Source organism: Elephas maximus, chromosome 20 (assembly GCF_024166365.1).
Source record: "Elephas maximus indicus isolate mEleMax1 chromosome 20, mEleMax1 primary haplotype, whole genome shotgun sequence".
NCBI classification, from domain to species: Eukaryota; Metazoa; Chordata; class Mammalia; order Proboscidea; family Elephantidae; genus Elephas; species Elephas maximus.
The window spans coordinates 63,425,619-63,447,372 of record NC_064838.1 but is presented as its reverse complement, the minus strand read 5'-3'; the positions used below and the strand labels follow the sequence as shown (position 1 = coordinate 63,447,372).

Here is a 21,754-nt window from a genome sequence, read left to right as displayed (position 1 = left end):
ATAATAAATTGTTCCCCTAAAAAAGGTTTCTTTGCCCATTAAGATAAAGAACAAAAAGTAGGCTAATTCTAACTTTTTAGTAAATAGTTTGTCAAGAAAAGTAATATCCTGTGCTTTATTACTTTTTATCTTGCTGACATATCCTAACTTCACACACAGATGATGTTTTTGCATTGTCTAACGTCCCACTTCTGTGCAGAGGAGAAACAGGGATTCTAATTTTAGTTTTTAATATTATTTTATTGCCTTTCAAAAATGTCTTAAAGTTTTTATTAATGAGATAAAACTAACTACAGGTTTTAATTTTTGCAAAAGTTGAAGACTGATTTTAATCACCCAGGGCCTTCCCTACATCAGTCATTTGCCTATGCACTGTTCTTTTCATCGTGCTTCCAGGGCTTATAGACTGACAGTCCTCCAACAGGTCTGAAAAAAAGGTTTTTAATTAAAATACTTTACACAGGGCATGCTCTCTCAAATTAGCCACAGTTCCTGCACATTCTACATGTGTCTGCTTATCGTCTGTACATTGCCTGCCTGGCGTTGAAGCCACTGCAGTTTGCCACCCCTGCTTTCTCGGAAAAAGGTTATTATCGTGTTATAGTCTAAGCTTGATTCCTCAAAAACCCCTCTGATCCTTATCACACATGTGGAGTTGTCATATTTGTGACGTTCTGCTACTTATTTATACAGTCATTAATAGATAACAAAAGTTTTTAATTAGATGGCTTCACAAAATTGCATAGAAAACTAATGACTGATGTAAGTCCTCTGCGACACCCTCACTGCCCAATGAGGACAGCATCCTGTGTAGTGAAAAGAAGTCACAGGGGCTTTGGGACACTTGGGTCCTGAACCCCTGCTCTGAGTGTGGACACATCTCTACACATGTGAGCCTCTTTCTTCATCTGTGGAGACAGGATAATAATATTACACATGGTGATCGCATGAATGTCACGTGTGCATCGTGATAGCCATCATCCTTCAAGTCTCAGGTTGTATGTCATTTCCTTGACCTCAAAGACTAGATACCATCCTCCTGTTAAACATGCTTATGATCCTTTGGAATTTTCCTTCATAGCTCTTATCACAGACGTAAACATCTAGTTATTTATGTAATTACTTGCTCTAACACCTGTCTCCCCCTGTGAGACTGTGAGCTCCATGAAGAAGGTGCCTGTGTCCACATTACTGTGTGTCTTTGTGCCTAGAGCAGTGCCTGCTCAGACTATGTACCTGTCACTGCTGGAGGGAACGGGTGAATGAAGGAGTCAGGGACTGTTAACGGACTTTGTAAACTGTTAAATGCTATTCAAGACGGAAAATATTAATAACCTATTTACCAAGCATTTACTCTGCACTAGGCACAATATTAGAAACCCTGGTAGCATACTGGTTAAGTGCTATGGCAGCTAACCAAGAGGTCAGCAGTTCGAATCTGCCAGGTGCTCTTTGGAAACTCTGTGGGGCAGTTCTACTCTGTCCTATAGGGGCTCTATGAGTCGGAATCGACTCAACTCGATGGCAGTGCGGTTTTTTTAAAAAAAAAAAAAACAATATTTTACCATGTTACATGCATTGATTCCCATAATCTAACAAAAGCACCGTGATCTAAGTACTATTATTATCACAATTTTATGGATGAAAAAGGTCAGGCTCACCCCATGTGTTTGCCAGTTTGTTGTACTGTGGGGGCTTGCGTGTTGCTGTAATGCTGGAAGCTATGCCACCAGTATTCCGATACCAGCAGGGTCACCCATGGAGGAGAGGTTTCAGCTGAGCTTCCAGACTAAGACAGACTAGGAAGAAGGACCAGCAGTCTACTTCTGAAAAGCATTAGCCAGTGAAAACCTAATGAATAGCAGCGGAACATTGTCTGATATAGTTCTGGAAGATGAGCCCCCCATGTTGGAAGACACTCAAAAGATGACTGGGGAAGAGCTGCCTCCTCAAAGTAGAGTCGACCTTAATGACATGGATGGAGTAAAGCTTTCGGGACCTTCATTTGCTGATGTGGCATGACTCAAAATGAGAAAAAACAGCCACAAACATCCATTAATAATCGGAACCTGGAATATACGAAGTATGAATCTAGGAAAATTGGAAATCATGAAAAATAAAATGGAACACATAAACATCGATATCCTAGTCATTAGTGAGCTGAAATGGACTGGTATTGGCCATTTTGAATCAGACGATCATATAGTCTACTATGCTGGGAATGACAACTCGAAGAGGAATGGTATTGCATTCATCATCAAAAAGAACATTTCAAGATATATCCTGAAGTACAACGCTGTCAGTGATAGGATAATATCCATACGCCTACAAGGAAGACCAGTTAATACGACTATTATTCAAATTTATACACCAACCACTAGAGCCAAAGATGAAGAAATAGAAGATTTTTATCAGCTGCTGCAGTCTGAAATTGATCAAACGTGCAATCAAGATGCGTTGATGATTACTGGCGATTGGAATGCGAAAGTTGGAAACAAAGAAGAAGGATCAGTATTTGGAAAATACGGCCTTGGTGATAGAAGCAATGCCGGAGATCGAATGATAGAATTTTACAAGACCAATGACTTCTTCATTGCCAATACCTTCTTCCGCCAACATAAACGGCGACTATACACATGGACCTTGCCAGATGGAACACACAGAAATCCAACTGACTACATCTGTGGAAAGAGACGATGGAAAAGAAAAGCTCAATATGATCAGTCAGAACAAGGCCAGGGGCCACCTGTGGAATAGGTCATCAATTGCTCATATGGAAGTTCAAGCTGAAACTGAAGAAAAGCAGAGCAAGTCCACGAGAGCCAAAATATGACCTTGAGTATATCCCACCTGAATTTAGAGACCATCTCGAGAATAGATTTGACGCATTGAACACTAGTGACCGAAGACCAAATGAGCTGTGGAATGATATCAAGGACATCATCCATGAAGAAAGCAAGAGGTCACTGAAAAGACAGGAAAGGAAGAAAAGACCAAGATGGATGTCAGAGGAGACTCTGAAACTTGCTTTTGTACGTTGAGCAGCTAAAGCAAAAGGAAGAATTGATGAAGTAAAAGAACTGAACAGAAGATTTCAAAGGGCAACTCGAGAAGACAAAGTAAAGTATTATAATGACACGTGCAAAGAGCTGCAGATGGAAAACCAAAAGGGAAGAACATGCTCGGCATTTCTCAAGCTGAAAGAACTGAAGAAAAAATTCAAGCCTCGAGTTGCAATAGTGAAGGATCCTATCGGGAAAATATTCAATGACGCAGGAAGCATCAAAAGAAGATGGAAGGAATACACAGAGTCATTATACCAAAAAGAGTTAGTCAATATTCAACCATTTCAAGAGGTGGCCATATGATCAGGAACTGATGATACTGAAGGAAGAAGTCCAAGCTGCTCTGAAGGCATTGGTGAAAAACAAGGCTCCAGGAATTGATGGAATATCAATTGAGATGTTTCAACAAACAGATGCAGCACTGGAGGTGCTCACTTGCCTATGCCAAGAAATATGGAAGACAGCTTCCTGGCCAACTGACTGGAAGAGATCCATATTTATGCCTATTCCCTAGAAAGGTGATCCAACCGAATGTGGAAATAACAGAATATCATTAATATCACACACAAGCAAAATTTTGCTGAAGATCATCAAAAACGGCTGCAGCAGTATATCGACAGGGAACTGGCAGAAATTCAGGCTGGTTTCAGAAGAGGATGTGGATCCAGGGATATCATTGCTGATGTCAGATGGATCCTGGCTGAAAGCAGAGAATACCAGAAGGATGTTTACCTGTGTTTTATTGACTATGCAAAGGCATTCGACTGTGTGGATCATAACAAATTTTGAATTATATTGCGAAGCATGGGAATTCCAGAACACTTAATTGTGCTCATGAGGAACCTTTACATAGACCAAGAGACAGTTGTTCGGACAGAACAAGGGGATACTGATTGGTTTAAAGTCAGGAAAGGTGTGCGTCAGGGTTGTATTCTTTCACCATACCTATTCAGCCTGTATGCTGAGCAAATAATACAAGAAGCTGGACTGTAAGAAGAAGAATGGGGCATCAGGATTGGAGGAAGACTCATTAACAACCTGCATTATGCAGATGACACAACCTTGTTTACTGAAAGTGAAGAAGACTTGAAGCACTTACTAATGAAGGTCAAAGACCATAGCCTTCATTATGGATTGCACCTGCACCTCAACATAAAGAAAACAAAAATCGTCACAACTGGACCAATGAGCAACATCATGATAAACGGAGAAAAGATTGAAGCTGTCGGGGATTTCATTTTACTTGGATCCGCTATCAACAGCCACGGAAGCAGCAGTCAAGAAATCAAAAGATGCATTGCATTGGGTAAATCTGCTGCAAAGGACCTCTTTAAAGTGTTGAAGAGGAAAGATGCCACCTTGAAGACTTAAGGTGCACCTGACCCAAGCCATGGTATTTTCAATCGCATCATATGCATGTGAAAGCTGGAGAATGAATAAGGGGGACCAAAGAAGAATTGATGCCTTTGAATTGTGGTGTTGGTGAAGAATACTGAATATACCATGGACTGCCAAAAGAAGGAACAAATCTGTCTTAGAAGAAGCACAGCCAGAATGCTCCTTAAAGGCAAGGATGGCGAGACTGCGTCTTACATACTTTGGACGTGTTGTCAGGAGGGGTCAGTCCCTGGAGAAGGACATCATGCTTGGCAGAGTACAGGGTCAGCGGAAAAGAGGAAGACCCTCAGTGAGGTGGATTGACACAGTGGCTGCAACAATGAGCTCAAGCATAGCAACGATTGTAGGGATGACTCAGGACGGTGCAGTGTTTCGTTCTGTTGTGCATAGGGTCGCTATGAGCCGGAACCGACTTGATGGCGCCTAACAAAAATAACAGAGAGGCTAACAAGAACAGAGAGGTTAAGTACCTTATCTAAAATACTAGCGCTGTACTAGATCAGCCTTTTTGTATTTTGACATTCTTTATAACAACACATAATAAAATAAAAACTAATCCAATTTAAAATCTGGATTCTGGTCCCAAATTTAATTCTGATTTGATTGTTAGATAATAGATGTAAGTCTTGAGCATGACCCCTCAGTGATTAGAGTTGAAAATTCAGTAGGTTTTTCTAGTTAAGCTTTGAAAACCCTGCAAACTTAAATGACAGTAATAATTAGAACTTTGTGTCTTTAGACAAAAATGAATGTTTATTTTTCTAAAAGACAATTAGAGAGTAGACCCTCAGGTTTTACAATCTAACTCTAAAGGCATGTACCCCTCAGTAACATAGCGAAATAATTAATGGTAACATCCATGACCTACACCAAGTTCATTTTCTGTAAATTCAAGAAAATGAAATGCCTAGAGTAGGACTTGAATCTAATCTTGATTTTTAACCTAATTTTGTGCATATCGATACCAGCTTTTAAAAGAGCTCCCTTTGGAATTCAAAAGGCATGCATTTCTGTTTGTAGTTTTCTTTTATTAAGGTTTTTCTCATTATTGAAATTTAGTCCCTTCTCATTATTTTAGAAACCAAAGGTCTAAATTACTTTTCCTGTGGGTTTCGATTAGGACCCTATCATAGTAGATACATAGCAGAATACGTGTTTATAGAGATAATTAGTGGCAATTAATATGATTATAAACAGAATTATTAAGGTAAAACAGGCCTTTGGAATTGGTGTGTATTGATTGTACTAACAAGCTGAAAGTGGTCCATTTAATTAAAGGGATACTACTATGTAAAAAAAAAAAAAAAATTTTTTTTTTTTTTTACATAGTAGATTTTTTTTTTTTTTTAGAGTATTGGTATGCTTGGCTCTGAAAAAAAAGTGAACTAAAATGTGTAAAATTTTTCAAAATAGATTTGAATTTAAATGTGCTGTAGCATATTACTCTTTCAAGAGGTCCTATTGTGGATCCTTTTATAAAATACAGAATGACATCTAATTTTAGTGATGTTTAAATTCTAGCAGATTAGGCTTAGGTGTATCTTTGCTAGTCACTGATGCCCAAGTGAATGCTCTAGGAAATTCAAGGTATTTAGGAGTTTTAATTTTATTAATAACTATAAACAAGTTACTGTGTTTGTTGAAATTACAGCTGGAACTATACCAGTATGATTTTTAAAATACTCCCTCCTCCTTCCCCAAAAATCCTCTTTTTAATCTTGGATATTATCCACAATTTTGCTGAAATTTATTCATTGTCGTCTACCATGTGATATCCTGGGCTCACCAGGTGGGGGGGGATACAGCACTGAATAAATGGTGTTTTCTATTCAAAATCACTTAAATTGAGTGGTGTAAACCTGCATGTTGATAAAGAATATGAAAAAAAGTCAAGGAAATTGTCCCTGTAAGGTGTTTGAACAGAAGGATTTGCCCATAGCTGAATGGATTACTGAATTCCCATTCGACCTCGTGCCACATCCCATAGAGCCCATCAGTACCCTCGGTGGATACTTCTTTCTGGGAAAATATACGTTTGGGAACAGAGTCAGTAGTCTAGGGCTTGTTCTATTTGTTCACTAAAAGTACAAATGACAAGTCTGAGATTTTTCCAACTGGCCTGAAATTTGAATGTCGCTTCTTTCTATTATTAATCCAGAGAGACTAACAGTGTTTTGTTGACTCCAGATAGGTATTTATAAATGACTGGGGGGATAATAGATGCATACATAGCCAAGTCCATTTGGAAACTAGAAAATTTCCAGGGTAACTTGAATAGACATTTTTCTGCAGATAACAAGTACCTTCTACGTTTGTTTGCCAGCCACAGCCATGAGGTATTTTCCTAAGCGTGCTATGCTAATTTTTTTATAGCAACATGTTTTAAAAATGGGCATAGTGGCACTTATCAAAATAGCAGGGGAAGGGCTCAGCTGGCAAACAAATGTAGAAGGTATGTGTAAAAATACAGTCATTTTGGCACCATAGCACTGCTTTTGTTGAGGGCCTCACCATTCATGTAAATGTCAGTCATGGTTGTTGTTGACCCTTCCTGTCATCCACCACAACCTAGCAGCTGTGTAATCCTGCCCAATCTTCCTCTTCAATCTACCCTCCAAGTGGATTTTTCTTAAAATGAAATTTTAATCATAGTTAGAAATATTTTAGTCATTAATCCAGCTTCCATTCTGACTCATTTCAATTAATGCCTTATTCGTTTTGCTCAGCAAGTATCTATTATTTGCCTGCTTCCTATCAGGCACTGGACTAGGTGCTGACGATTCAGGGGTGACAAAAGTAGACCACTGAGTTCATATCTACTGAAGGATACAGATTAATCAGAGAATCCCATAAACACATGTAAAGCTCCAATTCTGACAAGTTCTATGAGGAAGAGGTGATGGGAATGCCTATATTGGGGGAATTTACCCTGGTCAGGGAAGTAAGCAAAGACTTGTCTGTGGAAGTAATACGTGAGCTGAGACCTAAGGCTGAAAGGGAAAGGAAGCGCCTTCTAGCCATGGGGGACAGCATGTACTGATCCTTGGTAGGTAGGTGCATTGTAAGGCCTGGGAAGGTCACTGTTTGTTGAGAGAGCAGAAAATGAGGGGCATGGGATAGGAACTGAGGCCAGAACATACAGATTTCTGCAGGCCATGTTAAGGGCTTTTATCTTAACCCTGAGAGCACAGGGAAGCCACTGAAGCGTTTTAAGTGTAGGAAAGTGAGTGACTCAATCAGATTCATGTTTCTGTGATACCTCTTTGGCTGCATTTTGGAGAAGGAATGGGATGAGGAGCCAGAGTGAACGTAGTAAATCACCTGAGAGCTTTGTGGTCATCCAGGAGAGAGGTGTTGGTCACTTGGATTTCAGTGGTGATGGAGGAGGTGGAGAGAGAGGACATGGATTAGATATGGAGGGACTAGAAAGGGATGTGTCACGAATGACACCTAGATTCTGACTTTTAAAAGTGGATGGACCAAATTCCAATGACATTTTTTAATGTGATGGAGAAACAAATCACCAACTTCATATGGAAGGGAAAGGAGCCTCAGATAAGTAAAGCATTACTGAAAAAGAAGAAGAAAGTGAGAGGCCTCACTCTACCTGATTTTAGAACCTATTATACAGCCACAGTAGTCAAAACAGCCTGGTACTGGTACAACAACAGGCACATAGACCAATGGAACAGAATTGAGAACCCAGATGTAAATCCATCCACATATGAGCAGCTGATATTTGACAAAGGCCCAGTGTCAGTTAATTGGGGAAAAGATAGTCTTTTTAACAAATGGTGCTGGCATAACTGGATATCCGTTTGCAAAAAAATGAAACAGGACCCATACCTCACACCACGCACAAAAACTAACTCCAAGTGGATCAAAGACCTAAACATAAAGACTAAAACGATAAAGATCATGGAAGAAAAAATAGAGACAACATTAGGAGCCCTAATTCAAGGCATAAACAGTATACAAAACATTACCAAAAATGACGAAGAGAAACCAGATACCTGGGAGCTCCTAAAAATCAAACACCTATGCTCATCTGAAGACTTCACCAAAACAGTAAAAAGACCACCTACAGATTGGGAAAGAATTTTCAGTTATGACATCTCCGACCAGCACCTGATCTCCAAAATCTATATGATTCTGTTAAAACTCAACCACAAAAAGACAAACAACCCAATCAAAAAGTGGGCAAAGGATATGAACACGCACTTCACTAAAGAAGATATTCAGGCAGCCAACAGATACATGAGAAAATGCTCTCTATCATTAGCCATTAGAGAAATGCAAATTAAAACTACGATGAGATTCCATCTCACGCCAACAAGGCTGGCATTAATCCAAAAAACACAAAGTAATGAATGTTGAAGAGACTGCAGAGAAATTGGAACTCTTATACACTGCTGGTGGGAATGTAAAATGGTACAACCACTTTGGAAATCTATCTGGCGTTTTCTTAAAAAGTTAGAAATAGAACTACCATAATACAACCCAGAAATCCCACTCCTTGGAATATACCCTAGAGAACTAAGAGCCTTCACACGAACAGATATATGCACACCCATGTTTATTGCAGCTCTGTTTACAATAGCAAAAAGCTGGAAGCAAGCAAGGTGTCCATCAACGGATGAATGGTTAAGTAAATTGTGGTATATTCACACAGTGGAATACTATGCATCGATAAAGAACAGTGACGAATCTGTGAAACATTTCATAACATGGAGGAACCTGGAAGGCATTATGCTGAGTGAAATTAGTCAGAGGCAAAAGGACAAATATTGTATAAGACCACTATTATAAGATCTTGAGAAATAGTATAAACTGAGAAGAACACATACTTTTGTGGTTACAAGGGGCAGAGGGTGGGAGAGGGTTATTTACTGATTAGTTAGTAGATAAGAACTACTTTAGGTGAAGGGAAGGACAATACTCAATACACAGAAGGTCAGCTCAAATGGACTGGACCAAAAGCAAAGAAGTTTCTGGGATAAACTGAATGCTTCAAAGGTCAGCGGAGCAAGGGCGGGGGTTTGGGGACTATGGCTTAAGGGGACTTCTGAGTCAATTGGCAAAATAATACTATTATGAAAACATTCTGTATCCCACTTTGAAACGTGGTGTCTGGGGTCTTAAATGCTAACAAGCAGCCATCTAAGATGCATCAATGGGTCTCAACCCACCTGGATCAAAGGAGCATGAAGAACACCAAGGTCACACGACAACTAAGAGCCCAAGAGACAGAAAGGGCCACGTGAACCAGAGACTTACATCGTCTTGAGACCAGAAGAACTAGATGGTGCCCAGCCACAACCGATGACTGCCCTGACAGGGAGCACAACAGAGAACCCCTGAGGGAGCAGGAGATCAGTGGGATGAGACCCCAAATTCTCATAAAAAGACCAGACTTAATGGTCTGACTGAGACTAGAGGAATCCCGGCGGTCATGGTCCCCAAACCTTCTGTTGGCCCAGGACAGGAACCATTCCCAAAGACAACTCATCAGACATGGAAGGGACTGGACAATGGGTTGGAGAGAGATGGTGATGAAGAGTGAGCTACTTGTATCAGGTGGACACTTGAGACAGTGTTGGCATCTCCTGTCTGGAGGGGAGATAGGAGGGAGGAGAGGGTTAGAAACTGGCAAAATAGTCACGAAAGGAGAGACTGGAAGGGCTGACTCATTAGGGGGAGAGTAAGTGGGAGTATGGAGTAAGGTGTATATAAGCTTATATGTGACAGACTGACTTGATTTGTAAACGCTCACTTAAAGCTCAATAAAAACTATTTAAAAAAAAAAAAAAGTAGATGGATTGTAGTGCCATTCATTAGACCGGGTTCTCAGCTTGACAGTGTTGAGTTTCAGGTGTCTTTGAGACATCCAAGAGGAGCTGGTCAGGAAGGCTACTGGATGCAAGGACAGAGCTGAGAAGAGAGAACTAGCCTAGAGATACACAGTAGGGAGTCATCTGATGTCTGAATCTTCTTTACAATATCCAGAATAGCGTTCCAGACCTCTGTCTGAACACCAGAGTGACGGAAAATTCCCCACCTCAACAACTGGGCTTGCTTTAATTAGAGAAGTTTTTTATGCTGGACTAAAACCTTCCTGCATGTAAATTCTAGTCATTCATTCTGATTCTGCCCTTTGGACAAATGGAATCTTTCTTCTACCTAATTAGAGCTTCAGGAGTTTGAAGAAAACTGACATGGTATAGCTCCTCACCACTTCACCATCTACCTCAGGCCTTCCATCTAGCAAAAATTGTTTCAGTTCAATTCAGTAATCCAGCCTCCTCCCATCAATTCAGCTTCACCTATCACAGATGGAAAAACATCCACACACCCATGCATATGTACACACATTAATTGCATTGTATATTATCCTAAATTTGTGTGCCTTTTCTCATGCTGTCGCCTAAGGAGTGGTTTTTAATTCCATCACAAGTGTAAAATCACCGCTCTTCAGCAGAGGTTAATGGAACCAACTAGAGATAGGAATTTTTTTCGTGGTAGTGGGTTAGACAGGGCATAGCCAGTAGCTCATATATGTCCGTGACTGGACAAATGTGGACTTTATCAGGACCAACATCATAATATTTAAGTGGGTCCTGTCTTGCAAGGGGCACAGCAGAAGGCTTCCTTGTAGTGGGCAGTACTTTGAGTGGTTAAGGGTTATCGCGATCACTGCTTCATTAGTCGGGGGGGTGGGAGGAGCTTAACTGCAGTTGCAGCCCCACCGTTCTAATCCAATCAAAAGTTCCTTGGGCAGCCTTCCATGCAGTTATTCCACATCTTCTTGGGAGATGATGGAAGAGCTATGGGTTGGATGGTTAGGCAGGAGGTTTTAGGGGCCAGGAAATGGATTACACTACTCACATCCACGTCTCATTTTCCCATAGCCAGAACTCAGTCACATGGCCCATATAGCTGCAGGGGAATTTAGAAAGTGCAACTCAGCCATGTGCCCAGAAGGGAAAGGTGGCAGGGTTTGGGTGAGCAAAGGTGCCTGATCCTGGAGGCGATACCAGTGTGTTCTTTTTCTCACCCATACCTTCAGTGATTCCCTGTTGCCCACCAAATTTAGAACACACTCATTAGTATGTTGTGATTCTTTGCAGTATGACCCTAGCCTATCCTTCCAGCTCATGTGGTCACTTCATTACTCCTCAAGCATCGCTTTCTGTCATGTGTGTGTTTACTCAGGTACTTTCTTCTTCTTAAGGCACCCTGCATTGCTCCTTCTTAAAATTTAATCAGTCATTCAAGGTGCATTCAAAAGGCCCCTTATTGTCCATTCGCACTGGTCTGGCTTATGTTATGGCTGCTTGTTTCTTTGTCTTACCACCTCCCTGTAAACTCCCTGAGGGCAAGCAACATGTCTTAGCCATTTTGTGTCACTGACAACCTCTAGGAAATGTCTGAGGGAGTAAGTGCTCAACCAAATATTTGTTGAATTGAGTTGAATAGTTTTATTTAAATCAATTCCTTAAAGAGAAAATACAATGCATTTTTTTTAATTCAGTCTTTTTTTTTTTTTTTTTTAAGGAAAAACATTTGTGGCAGTGGTTCTCAAATGACGCTGAGCATAAGAATCACTTGGGGGAACTTGTTAAAAGTGTAGATTTCTGTTCTCCCTCCCCAACCCTCAGATTCTAATTCTGTAAATATGAAACATTTGCTATGGATTCCTGGCACCGACATTTTTAATAAGTGTCCTGGGGTGTTTCGGATCCTTTGACCCCTGGACTGTACTTTCAGAAATATTGCAACATGGCATTTGTCATTATGCCCATTAATGGACTGTTTCTGCTTTCCTTTAACAAAACAGACCAGTTCATTCCCCAAGGAGCAGGCGGTGTGCAAAACAATAGAAGTCAAGATGTTTCTCATATCGCCTTTGGATCCAAAGTCCTTGGACCACCTCCGTTGTCTGGCAGAAGGAATAACATGAGGCTGTCCAGTGAGGTAGGAGCAAGGTCTGAAGGCCTTATCTGAATAGGAGTGACATAGGAAGGGAAAGTTGTTTTTGTTTCTTCCAACATAGGAAAAAAAGAGAGAATCTATGTGCCCAAAGCAGAAGGCTTGAATAAATTTGGAACAGAAATTCTGGATTTTAAAGGACCTTGAAACTGTTTCCTTTTTGTCATGTCAACATAATTTACATTTTAAAGTATTCTTTTCATTGTAAGTGAGCACACTTCGCTCTCTCCTTCAGAAAGCAGTTTGATTATCAGCAGACACCTTACAGTGAGCAGATTCTCAAGTGTACATGTTTCATTTTTAATTTCCTCTGAATGTCTGACACACAGCAGTAATTTTTAATTGAACTTCTCCCTGGTAGTGGTGGAGGGTGGCAAATGAGCACATTTAATTTGTGTGTCTAGGATATTTTTTTTTTTTTTTTAGGAGACTTGCTTGTCTTCTGTTTTATCTCACATTATTTCTCTCCTTCCATTGCTTGCTCATTTTCTACCGTAATTTCTCTCTCTATCACTTTTTAACCTTCTCAGTTTCTCTAGTTTTTTCCCCCCTCACTTTGTATTTGCCTAAAGATTATTTTTCCTGTGTAGATTCTACAGAAAATAAAGGCAATTTCTGTATTTAAAATGTACAAATTAATTCTTCCTCCTTCTAGACAATAGGATCCATTGGGTCCAAAAATAACAGATCCTGCCTGCAGCCCACTGTGGAGAAACATGTCAGCACTGCAGAGGTGTCAGCCTCACGGATACCTGAGTTTGCGGAGCAAGGAGATAAAGAAAACATTCGCCAAATGAAGCAGACTGTACCTACCCACGGTGAGAAAGGATAATGCGTAAAGATTGATAGCTAGTGAAAGTAGTGAGAAATATTCTTAAGATAAATCAGAAGTTAGTGTCACAACTAGATCTTAAGTCCGAAGAATAATTGACCACTTCATATGTTACCTTCTGTAACCTAGCCTTCTACTTACTCAGTTATTTCAAATTGCTAAAGTACCCTGTGTTTTTACTTTATAATGACCGGTGAGAGAATAGCATTCCGTCGTCACTGTATTTTGAAAATTCCATGTGCATTTTAAGTTTTCTTAATTTTATTGCTTAATTAATCCCTCGCATTTGTAAAGTCCTCTGATTATTTTCTCATTTGATATACAACAAAACCACTCTGTGAGTTGGGAAAGGACTTTTGTCCTATTTTACAGGTTGAAAGGTCAAGGCAGTATGTAATCACTGAAAAAAATTGGAACAAGAACCCAGGGCTTACAGCTCCCCGTCAGTTTTTCTACTCTTCCCTGACTCATGTGAGAGTAGAAAATGGGAGGATTTGAGTTCATTTTGTTTGATTTAGAAATTAATGATCCTTATTGTGGATAAGGAAGCCCTGGTGGTGTAGTGGCTAAGAGCTATGTCTGCTAACCAACAGGGCAGCAGTTCAGATCCACCAGGTGCTCCTTGGAAACTCTATGGGGCAGTTCTACTCTGTCCTGTAGGGTCACTGTGAGTTGGAATCCGCTTGACGACAATGTTTTTGTTTTTATTGTGAATAATATCCCCCATGGAGAATAAAACTGAGATAAGGAAATAAATAGCATAGATATCCAGTCCCAACTCTACATCCAACTCTTTGTGAGGCCTTGATCAAGTGCCTTAAATTCTGTGAGCCTCAGTTTCCTTAACTGTAAAATGAGGATACCATTACTATTGACACTAGTAGTTTATAACGGCTGCCTCAAGGAAGGGGTCATTGTGAGGATTCAGTAAAGAAACCAGTTAAGCACGTGATATTGTACCAAGCAATTAAGCATTCAATAAATATTATCTGCTTTATTAATATTACTATAAAACTAAGTTTGACTGCATAACTCTTCTCCAGGTTTGACTTCAGTCCTGGAGGGTTCTTTTGGAAACTGCTGTCCAAGCTCTTGTTGAATTGTACCTAGCTATACTTTCTCTTATGAAAAAGGAGTGATTTTCCTGTATTGGCTGTCAATTTTTATATTTTTTAACGTAGCATGTCGTCTGATTAATATTAATCAAATTACTTGTAGCTCTCTGTAAGATTATATTACATGAAAATAATGTATTAGTAAATTCAAAAGCCTGATATGATCCTAATATTGAAATAAACACCTATTTCCTATGACGGAATAACTTAAGTTTTTGGCTGGTCCAAGTGCAGTGTGGGGCTTACAACTAATTGATCACAACCAGATGCTGCTTTGTTAAAATGATACGTGAATATTCTTATGATAGCTATAACTATATTTACTTAGTTATTTCAAACCATATAGTACTTTCATTTTGGCTTTTTGTTTTTCAATATGAAAATGTACCAGCCAGCCTCCATATTAGGCATCCACATCCCCCGCAAGAGCGGTCGGCAGATAAGAATAACAACAGAAGAAGATCACGAGTAAAAAACACCAGCGGAGAAAGGACGGAGACGCCTGGCGGTATGGCGCTCATTCAATACTATCTTATATCTGTGTATTATTCAGGGCAACAGAATCTCTCTGCAGGCTGTAAATTTCAAAGGATTATGAACCAATTCATTTAAAATATAAATGTCTGTTCTACAGGGATTATGCAAATCAAATTTTCTGTAAAAGAATTGCTCTAGAGCCCTAGCAGACATTTGCCAGTTTAAATAGATAGTATCATAGAAATGAGTAGCCCTGATGGTACAGTGGTTAAGTGCTCGGCTACTAACCAAAAGGTCAACAGTTTGAACCCACCAGCCACTCTGAGGGAGACAGATGTGGCAATCGGCCTCAGTAAAGATTTACAGCCTTGGAAACCCTATGGGGCAGTTCTACTCTGTTCTACAGGGAACTGACTCAACAGCAATGGATTTGGTTTTTTTGTTTTGTTTTTACCATAGAAATAAAGGACTTCCTACTTTTACTCTCAAAGGCTGAATAAGCTTAAATTACTGTTTTTTAAAAATGGCCCAAATGTGGTAAAGGAAGCTCCTGCCTGCGGACTTTACTAAAACTGAATTTGACTGTTAGAATTTTTCATGTTTCATTTGTCTCTTCTTTTTAAATTGAGCCCTTTTCCAGGTTGTTTTTACATTCATTGACTCTCCTGGACTCTTTGTCATCTGATGTAATGTAGGTTAAATTTTAAACTCTTTGCAACCAGTAAAGCATTAAGCAAATATAAACCAAAAACCAAACCCACCGCCATCGAGTCGATTCTGACTCACGGCAAACTGCTTTGTTGGGTTTCCAAGGCTGTACACCTTGACGGAAGCAGACTGCCGCATCTTCCTCCTGGGAAGTGGCTAGTGCGTTTGACCCACCAGCTTTTCAGTTTGCAGTCAAGTGCTTTAACCACTGCACCACCAGGGCTCCTTTAAACAAATATAGGCGAATATTATAGTTAACCCACTGGCGTCGAGTCAATTCTGACTCATAGTGACCCTATAGGACAGAGTAGAACTGCCGCATAAAGTTTCCAAGGAGCACCTGGTAGATTCGAACTGCCGACCTCTTGGTTAGGAGCTGTAGACTAAACCACTGCGCCACCAGGGTTTCCATATTATAGTTATTCCTTTAAATATTGGATGTAAGGCATACATATATAGTTTTGTATACACACACATATCTGTTAGCGTAATTTCTCAAAAATGTAGGATTCTTGGCTAGGCTGAAATTCTGCCTGCTAGGTTTGATGTGGTTTTTATAAAACAGTAAATAGAAAAATTAATTCTGTAATAATGCCTGCATCCATGTTCTAATAGGCACTGAAGAAAAGACCTTGGTTTAGAAGAGTCATAGTTTAGTAAGAATTGCAATTTAAAGAAAACACACTCCATTGTATGTAGAACCAAAGGAAAAAAATACAAGACCCTTTAAAACTTATATGGGTTTTGGAATTCCTTTTATTATATATTATAAAACTTAAATTTAAAATGTCCCCTTGCAAATATCCAAGAATTATAAGATGAACCTCTACAAAAATGCCGTTGAGCTCATCTTTAAAGCATTCTACTGAAAAGGAAAAAAAAAATGTGTATAATCCATATTAAAAATATGGAAAAAAAACTACCTCTAATTTGCTTTTAAATAATCAAATAGAAAAATCTATCAAATTAACTCTATTCTTCAAAAATTAATAACTTTCATAAATATCAAAAGGAATAATATCATGGAAAATATTTATTCCAATAAAGGCAGTTCTTCAGGAAATAACAGGAATGAAGATAAAGCAACAACTGTCCTCACCTCTGTGTCTCAGCCAAGAGAAGAAACAATGAAGCCCAGCGCCCCAGGACCCCAATCTCCTGATCCAGCAGGTTGCCATCTTTATTATACCGTGTTGGTAATAATTAGTAAGATGTATATGTGTTAAATATTTCAACCCCAGTCATTATGAAAAGTTGGAATTCAGTCATTTGCTAAAATAAATTTTTGTAAATTCCTTTTAACCTCAACTTTATATTCGACTTTAATGGATGAAAGAATGTTTTTATTTTCCAGTTGTAATGCACCAGTTGTCCTATTCGGAATGAAATTTTAAAACTTTTAAGTTTTCACATGACATTGTCACTCTCCCCAAAGATTATCTGTTGTTGCATTTCCCCAGCCCTCTTTATAATGGAGACCGCTGGAGTGTAGAGCCTTGAGCCCATCAACATATCTTGCCTGACAGGTGTGTGGTACTTTTACAAAGGCAAATTGTTTTTGAGCAAGGGAAAAAGGAAAATAGATGAAAATTGTTTGTAGTTTGTCAGTCTTATTTATGCAGTGTTGAAACCTTCATTAAAATGTTAGGCGCAATTAGTGTCTCTAGCATAAATCTGACTGTGTAGAAAAACTAATTAGATGTTTAGGCGATCATTCTTGCATTTATCTTGTTTGCTGCAATATTGTGATTACACAGTAATTTACATATTTTCCTAAGAAGACAACACCAAATTATTCATTACAATTGATATGGAAATACTTGAGGTAAAGCTACAAATTTCAAAAAAGTGTGTGGTAGTGAGATAATGAGAGTTAGTCCGTCTAAAACACTCCTTTTACTTTGACCTTTTGACAGTTAATCGTATGTTTGGCAACAGGTCATACAAGTTGTTTAACTGTGTAATGAAGATTCCCAGTATGTTTTTCTCCAGTTTTCGTCACGTACCAATATATATGTAATTTAACACATTTGGGTTCCCCGCCTCCGCCGCAACATTTATAGAGCACCTACTGTGTTTACAGAGCATTTACTATGTACCGCGCATCATGGATAAGGTCCAAAATAGGACAGCAGCCCAGTGAGTCTGTTCACATCACCAGCCCACAGCCACACTGACTCAGGATCATTTACATCCCTGAGAAGGTGATCGGATGAAGTAGATTCATCCTGCCCTTGGCCACCTACCTGCAGACCTGGCCCCTGAAAACACAAAAAATGCCTTATTCCTGACAGACTTTCACTAGGCAATAAATGGATACCTTCACTAGGAGGTATCCATTTATTGCCTTGTCTTTATAGGCAAGCTATATAATAATAACCTCAGGTTAAAGAAACATTAATATAATTATGACACGTTTTATTTGTGCCATCAGTGTCATTTTTATTAAAGGTCTTTTTTTCTTTGAGTGTGATCATAAATACAATAAGATTCAAGAGTTAGGTATAAAACTACCATGTCCACGTATAGTTCTGCAGAACACACAGCAAGATTTTCACCACTGAAATCATGCAGCAAAAAAAGAGTAAATTTCCAGAAGAAATAGAATAAATTAAGAAAATGATCAATTTTTTCCTGCTAACGTTCTAAAAAAGAAAGTAAGCATGCCTTTAATATTAATTATAAAGATTTATTCTTTCTAATTTGCCTGGATCACAGGGTTATAAAATCTGTCTCAATGTTGTATAAAAGATTAAACTTTTTGATAAAAATCTATCCTGGGAGTAGTATACGGTATTTTTAAAGAAAACCATGTTATTAAAAAAAAAAATTTTTTTTTTCACGTCAAAACCTCTCCTAAAATTAAACATAAAAGTCTTTTTCACCCTGCAGAATCACTAATCGGATGAACAGATATTACTGCAAATTTACAATTACTTGAAAAGTCTACTCAGTTTAGCGTATGAAATATTCTGTTTCAGTCAGTAGACTGGAGAGAAAAAGATGGTCAACCTTTTATGGTTTCCTGCCCTCCGTGATTTGTAATCCAAACAGTGACCAGCTATTTTGTTTAAAGAAGTTTGTTAAGTATTCTGTCGTTCTGCAGTTAAAAAGAGATATTAGTAACTCAAACCCTTTTAAATCAGGAAGATTTTCCCCCTCTAGAATGTCAGATTAACGAGGCTGTGCTATAGATAAAGAAGTTGCTGTAAGACAGGTGAGAATTATTTCAGTCTTCTGAGTTCCTGGCCAGTGTTTCTACTCAGATGGAAAGGAAAGGCAAATGAATTGCCCTTAGCTCTAGGCACTGATCTCTAGGTTAAATGTATATCGTGTTACAAGATGGTGAATGAAGCCTTCCTTGGCTTTTGCATCATTTGATAAATCTCTGTTTCAGCAGCAAAAGATTTTAAGCTAACCTCCTGCCTAAATAATACTTGTGTGGAATGCTACTCTAATTTTTGCCATCTTTTCCAAATGTCAGATGAGTGGATATTTCCTGAAAATTATGATGGCATTCCCCATTTGGAATCCAGCAGCCAGTCTTTACTCCTGGATGATGACTCCTTCAACACTTCACACCTGTGGCCGGAGGTCAGCAAGGGAAGTGGACCTAGCCATCAAGCCGAGGAGACGCAAATTGTTGCAAAGGACATTTTCACTTTTTCATCAAGGCCACGGTCAGCACCTCGTGGAAAAACTCAGAGCGTGTCCCCAGAGGAGTGCCCATTTGTTTGGGATCTAAAGGAGGATAACAGTGGAACAAGTAGAAGTGCCCAATTGGCGGATGATTTTTACAGCGATGACAGCAGCGAAGAGGTACATGGCTTGCTGAGTGGCGTAGTTTTAAAGCAGAGTTGTTCATTACCTCCGATGAGCACTAAAGCCATTTCAAATGAAGGAGGGTGGCGGGGTGGGGACCTAGTGCTAATTGTAAAAATGCGGCAGATTGTGATGTCAGTCAACAGTTGCATCAGGTTGTTATGGTAACTCTAAATTGCTGCCTTTTTATTAACAGTCAGCCAATTTCATTTTTAATTATGGAAACCAGTTTTTGGTTTGTTTTTGTTTTTTTTCATTTTAATCTTTGTCTCACAGAATGGGAAATAGTATGCAGTTTAGTTGTGTGATCGCAAGACCAGTAAAACCTTGAGAACACGTTGTTCTTGGTCTCTGGGGGAATTGTGTTGCAGCTGCTAAGCATTCTGAATTGACAGCTTTCTGGCTTCCTTACTCGACTGCCATCTTTTCACCTTAGACCTGTTAGGACTCATTATTTTCCATATGGTCTCAGGATTTCAAGAGATCTGCCAATTAAAGTTTAGATAATGTACCATAGATTAGTGTTGGGACTTGCCTTACAGAAAGTTGTCTGTTTTGGAAATATTTAGAATACAAATACATTTTATAAATTAGTTAAATTCATTAAAAAAATCTTTTAAAAAACTTGTTAAAAATAAAACCAAATATAGTTCTGGAAGCTTTTCTAGAATCTAATACATTATGGTAACCCTTTTCCCATTGGGTTTTATGTATGAAATTTCTTTAGCTTTATTCTTTAATGATGGGCATTCATATTTTCTGGGAAAAAAAAGTCCTTTTAAAAGAGCAAATTACAGTCACGTTATGGTTCAGTAAAATTGTACAAATCATTTTTTTACAGAAAGTATAGAAAAAATTAGAAGATTTTTATGTGTACTTACAAAACTTTTTTTATTTTTTGATAACTTTAACTGATCAATCCTTTGGAAAGTGGGAAGTAGAGAGTCCAGGAGCCTAAGTCCATTCTTCAAACCCAGTTGAGAATATGGTGGGCTTGTTTTGGCAATAACTGTTTTTTGCATCTTTCAGTTAGTTTCTTCAGTAGAGTGCACGGAGAACCCTTTTTTCACAATATCCTTGTTTCTGAGTGAAATGAAGTATTAATCATACCAAACACAAACCTACTACCAACACTTTTATACATTAATTGACCATTTGATGCCAGCATTTTAATTGCTGCTCTTGGATGTCTTTGTCCCTCCTGCCCTTAATAACAAGCTCTGTTGTTGTTAGATGCCATCAAGTCAATATCCGACTCCTAGTGACTCCACATGACAGAGTAGAACTGCCCCATAGGGCTTTCTTGGCTATAATCTTTACAGAAGCAGATCACCAGATCTTTTTCCCGTGGAGCCGCTGGGTGGGTTCAAACCACCAACCTTTTAGTTGGCAACCAGGCTGTAATGTGGACATTTGTCTTCAACACCTAGTAGTGTATCCCATCTTTCAGCAGCCCCCTCCCAAGGGGACTCAGGTGTCAGTTCTTCTATGGTGTAACTAATCTCATAAATTGTTGTACTATTTTATTAATGGCATAATCCTATCCTCTTCCCATGTACACAGTACCATCTGTCTTACCTAACCCCAAACAGTTCCCCTAATGGTGGGAACTTCATGGCAGGTGGGAAATAGTAGTTCTTTGGAAAAACTATAAAGGATGTATTATGGGAAAGTGCCCTTTAATTAACCCCACGTGAGGATCTTCCCTCTTCCACCTCCATGAAGGATGAGCCTTGAGAAGAACCAATAGAGCATCACAGGAAAATGGAGAACACTAGTGCTGAATATTTTAATTGGGCACCACTTTATGTGCTTTCTTGTGCTAATAGGTCCTCTATTTCTGAGATCCATCAACTTTTTACTACGCAGGCATGTATTTTTTACCAACTACATGAAATTGAAAATAAACTTACCATGCGTCACCCAACCCCTCACTGGCATAGCTGGATAGCCTGCACTGCACCATGCCCATCAAAATGACATTGGCATGTGGCTAGAGTCTGTGGTGAGACCATCTCATTGCTAACACCTGTTCTGGCCCAACTCTAGTCAGAGCTTGCTCCAAGGGGTAGCCAGAAAGAGGGGCAGGAGCCTTGCCACGTTATGTGGGCTTTGGGGTCTGTTGTGAGAGAGACTAAAGAGATACAAATCAATACAAAAGTAAGACCAACAAAAATGTCAGGCTGTATTTAAACCGGACATATTGCAGTCCCTGGAGAAGGACATCATGCTTGGTAAAGTAGAAAGTGAAAAAGAGAAAGGCCATCAACAAGATGGATTGGGCTCAGACATCAAAATGATTGTGAGAGTGGCGCAGGACCCGGCAGTGTTTCGTTCTCTTGTATGTA

The 21,754-nt window shown here is 39.2% G+C and overlaps 1 protein-coding gene across 7 annotated transcripts in view; it reads left to right on the top strand.

Annotated features, from left to right (window-relative positions):
• Positions 1-21,754, top strand: part of CFAP20DC (CFAP20 domain containing) — a 269,312-nt gene that overhangs the window by 142,937 nt on the left and 104,621 nt on the right. For all 7 annotated transcript variants that reach the window (XR_007514517.1, XR_007514516.1, XM_049863557.1 and 4 more), the window contains 5 exons: positions 12,301-12,437; positions 13,108-13,270; positions 14,791-14,907; positions 16,632-16,754; positions 19,069-19,403. Coding sequence is in view for 5 of the 7 variants with exons in the window: in XM_049863557.1 (XP_049719514.1) it covers positions 12,301-12,437; positions 13,108-13,270; positions 14,791-14,907; positions 16,632-16,754; positions 19,069-19,403 (875 nt within the window). In the remaining 2 variants the exon portion in view is untranslated. The remainder of the gene's footprint in view (positions 1-12,300; positions 12,438-13,107; positions 13,271-14,790; positions 14,908-16,631; positions 16,755-19,068; positions 19,404-21,754) is intronic.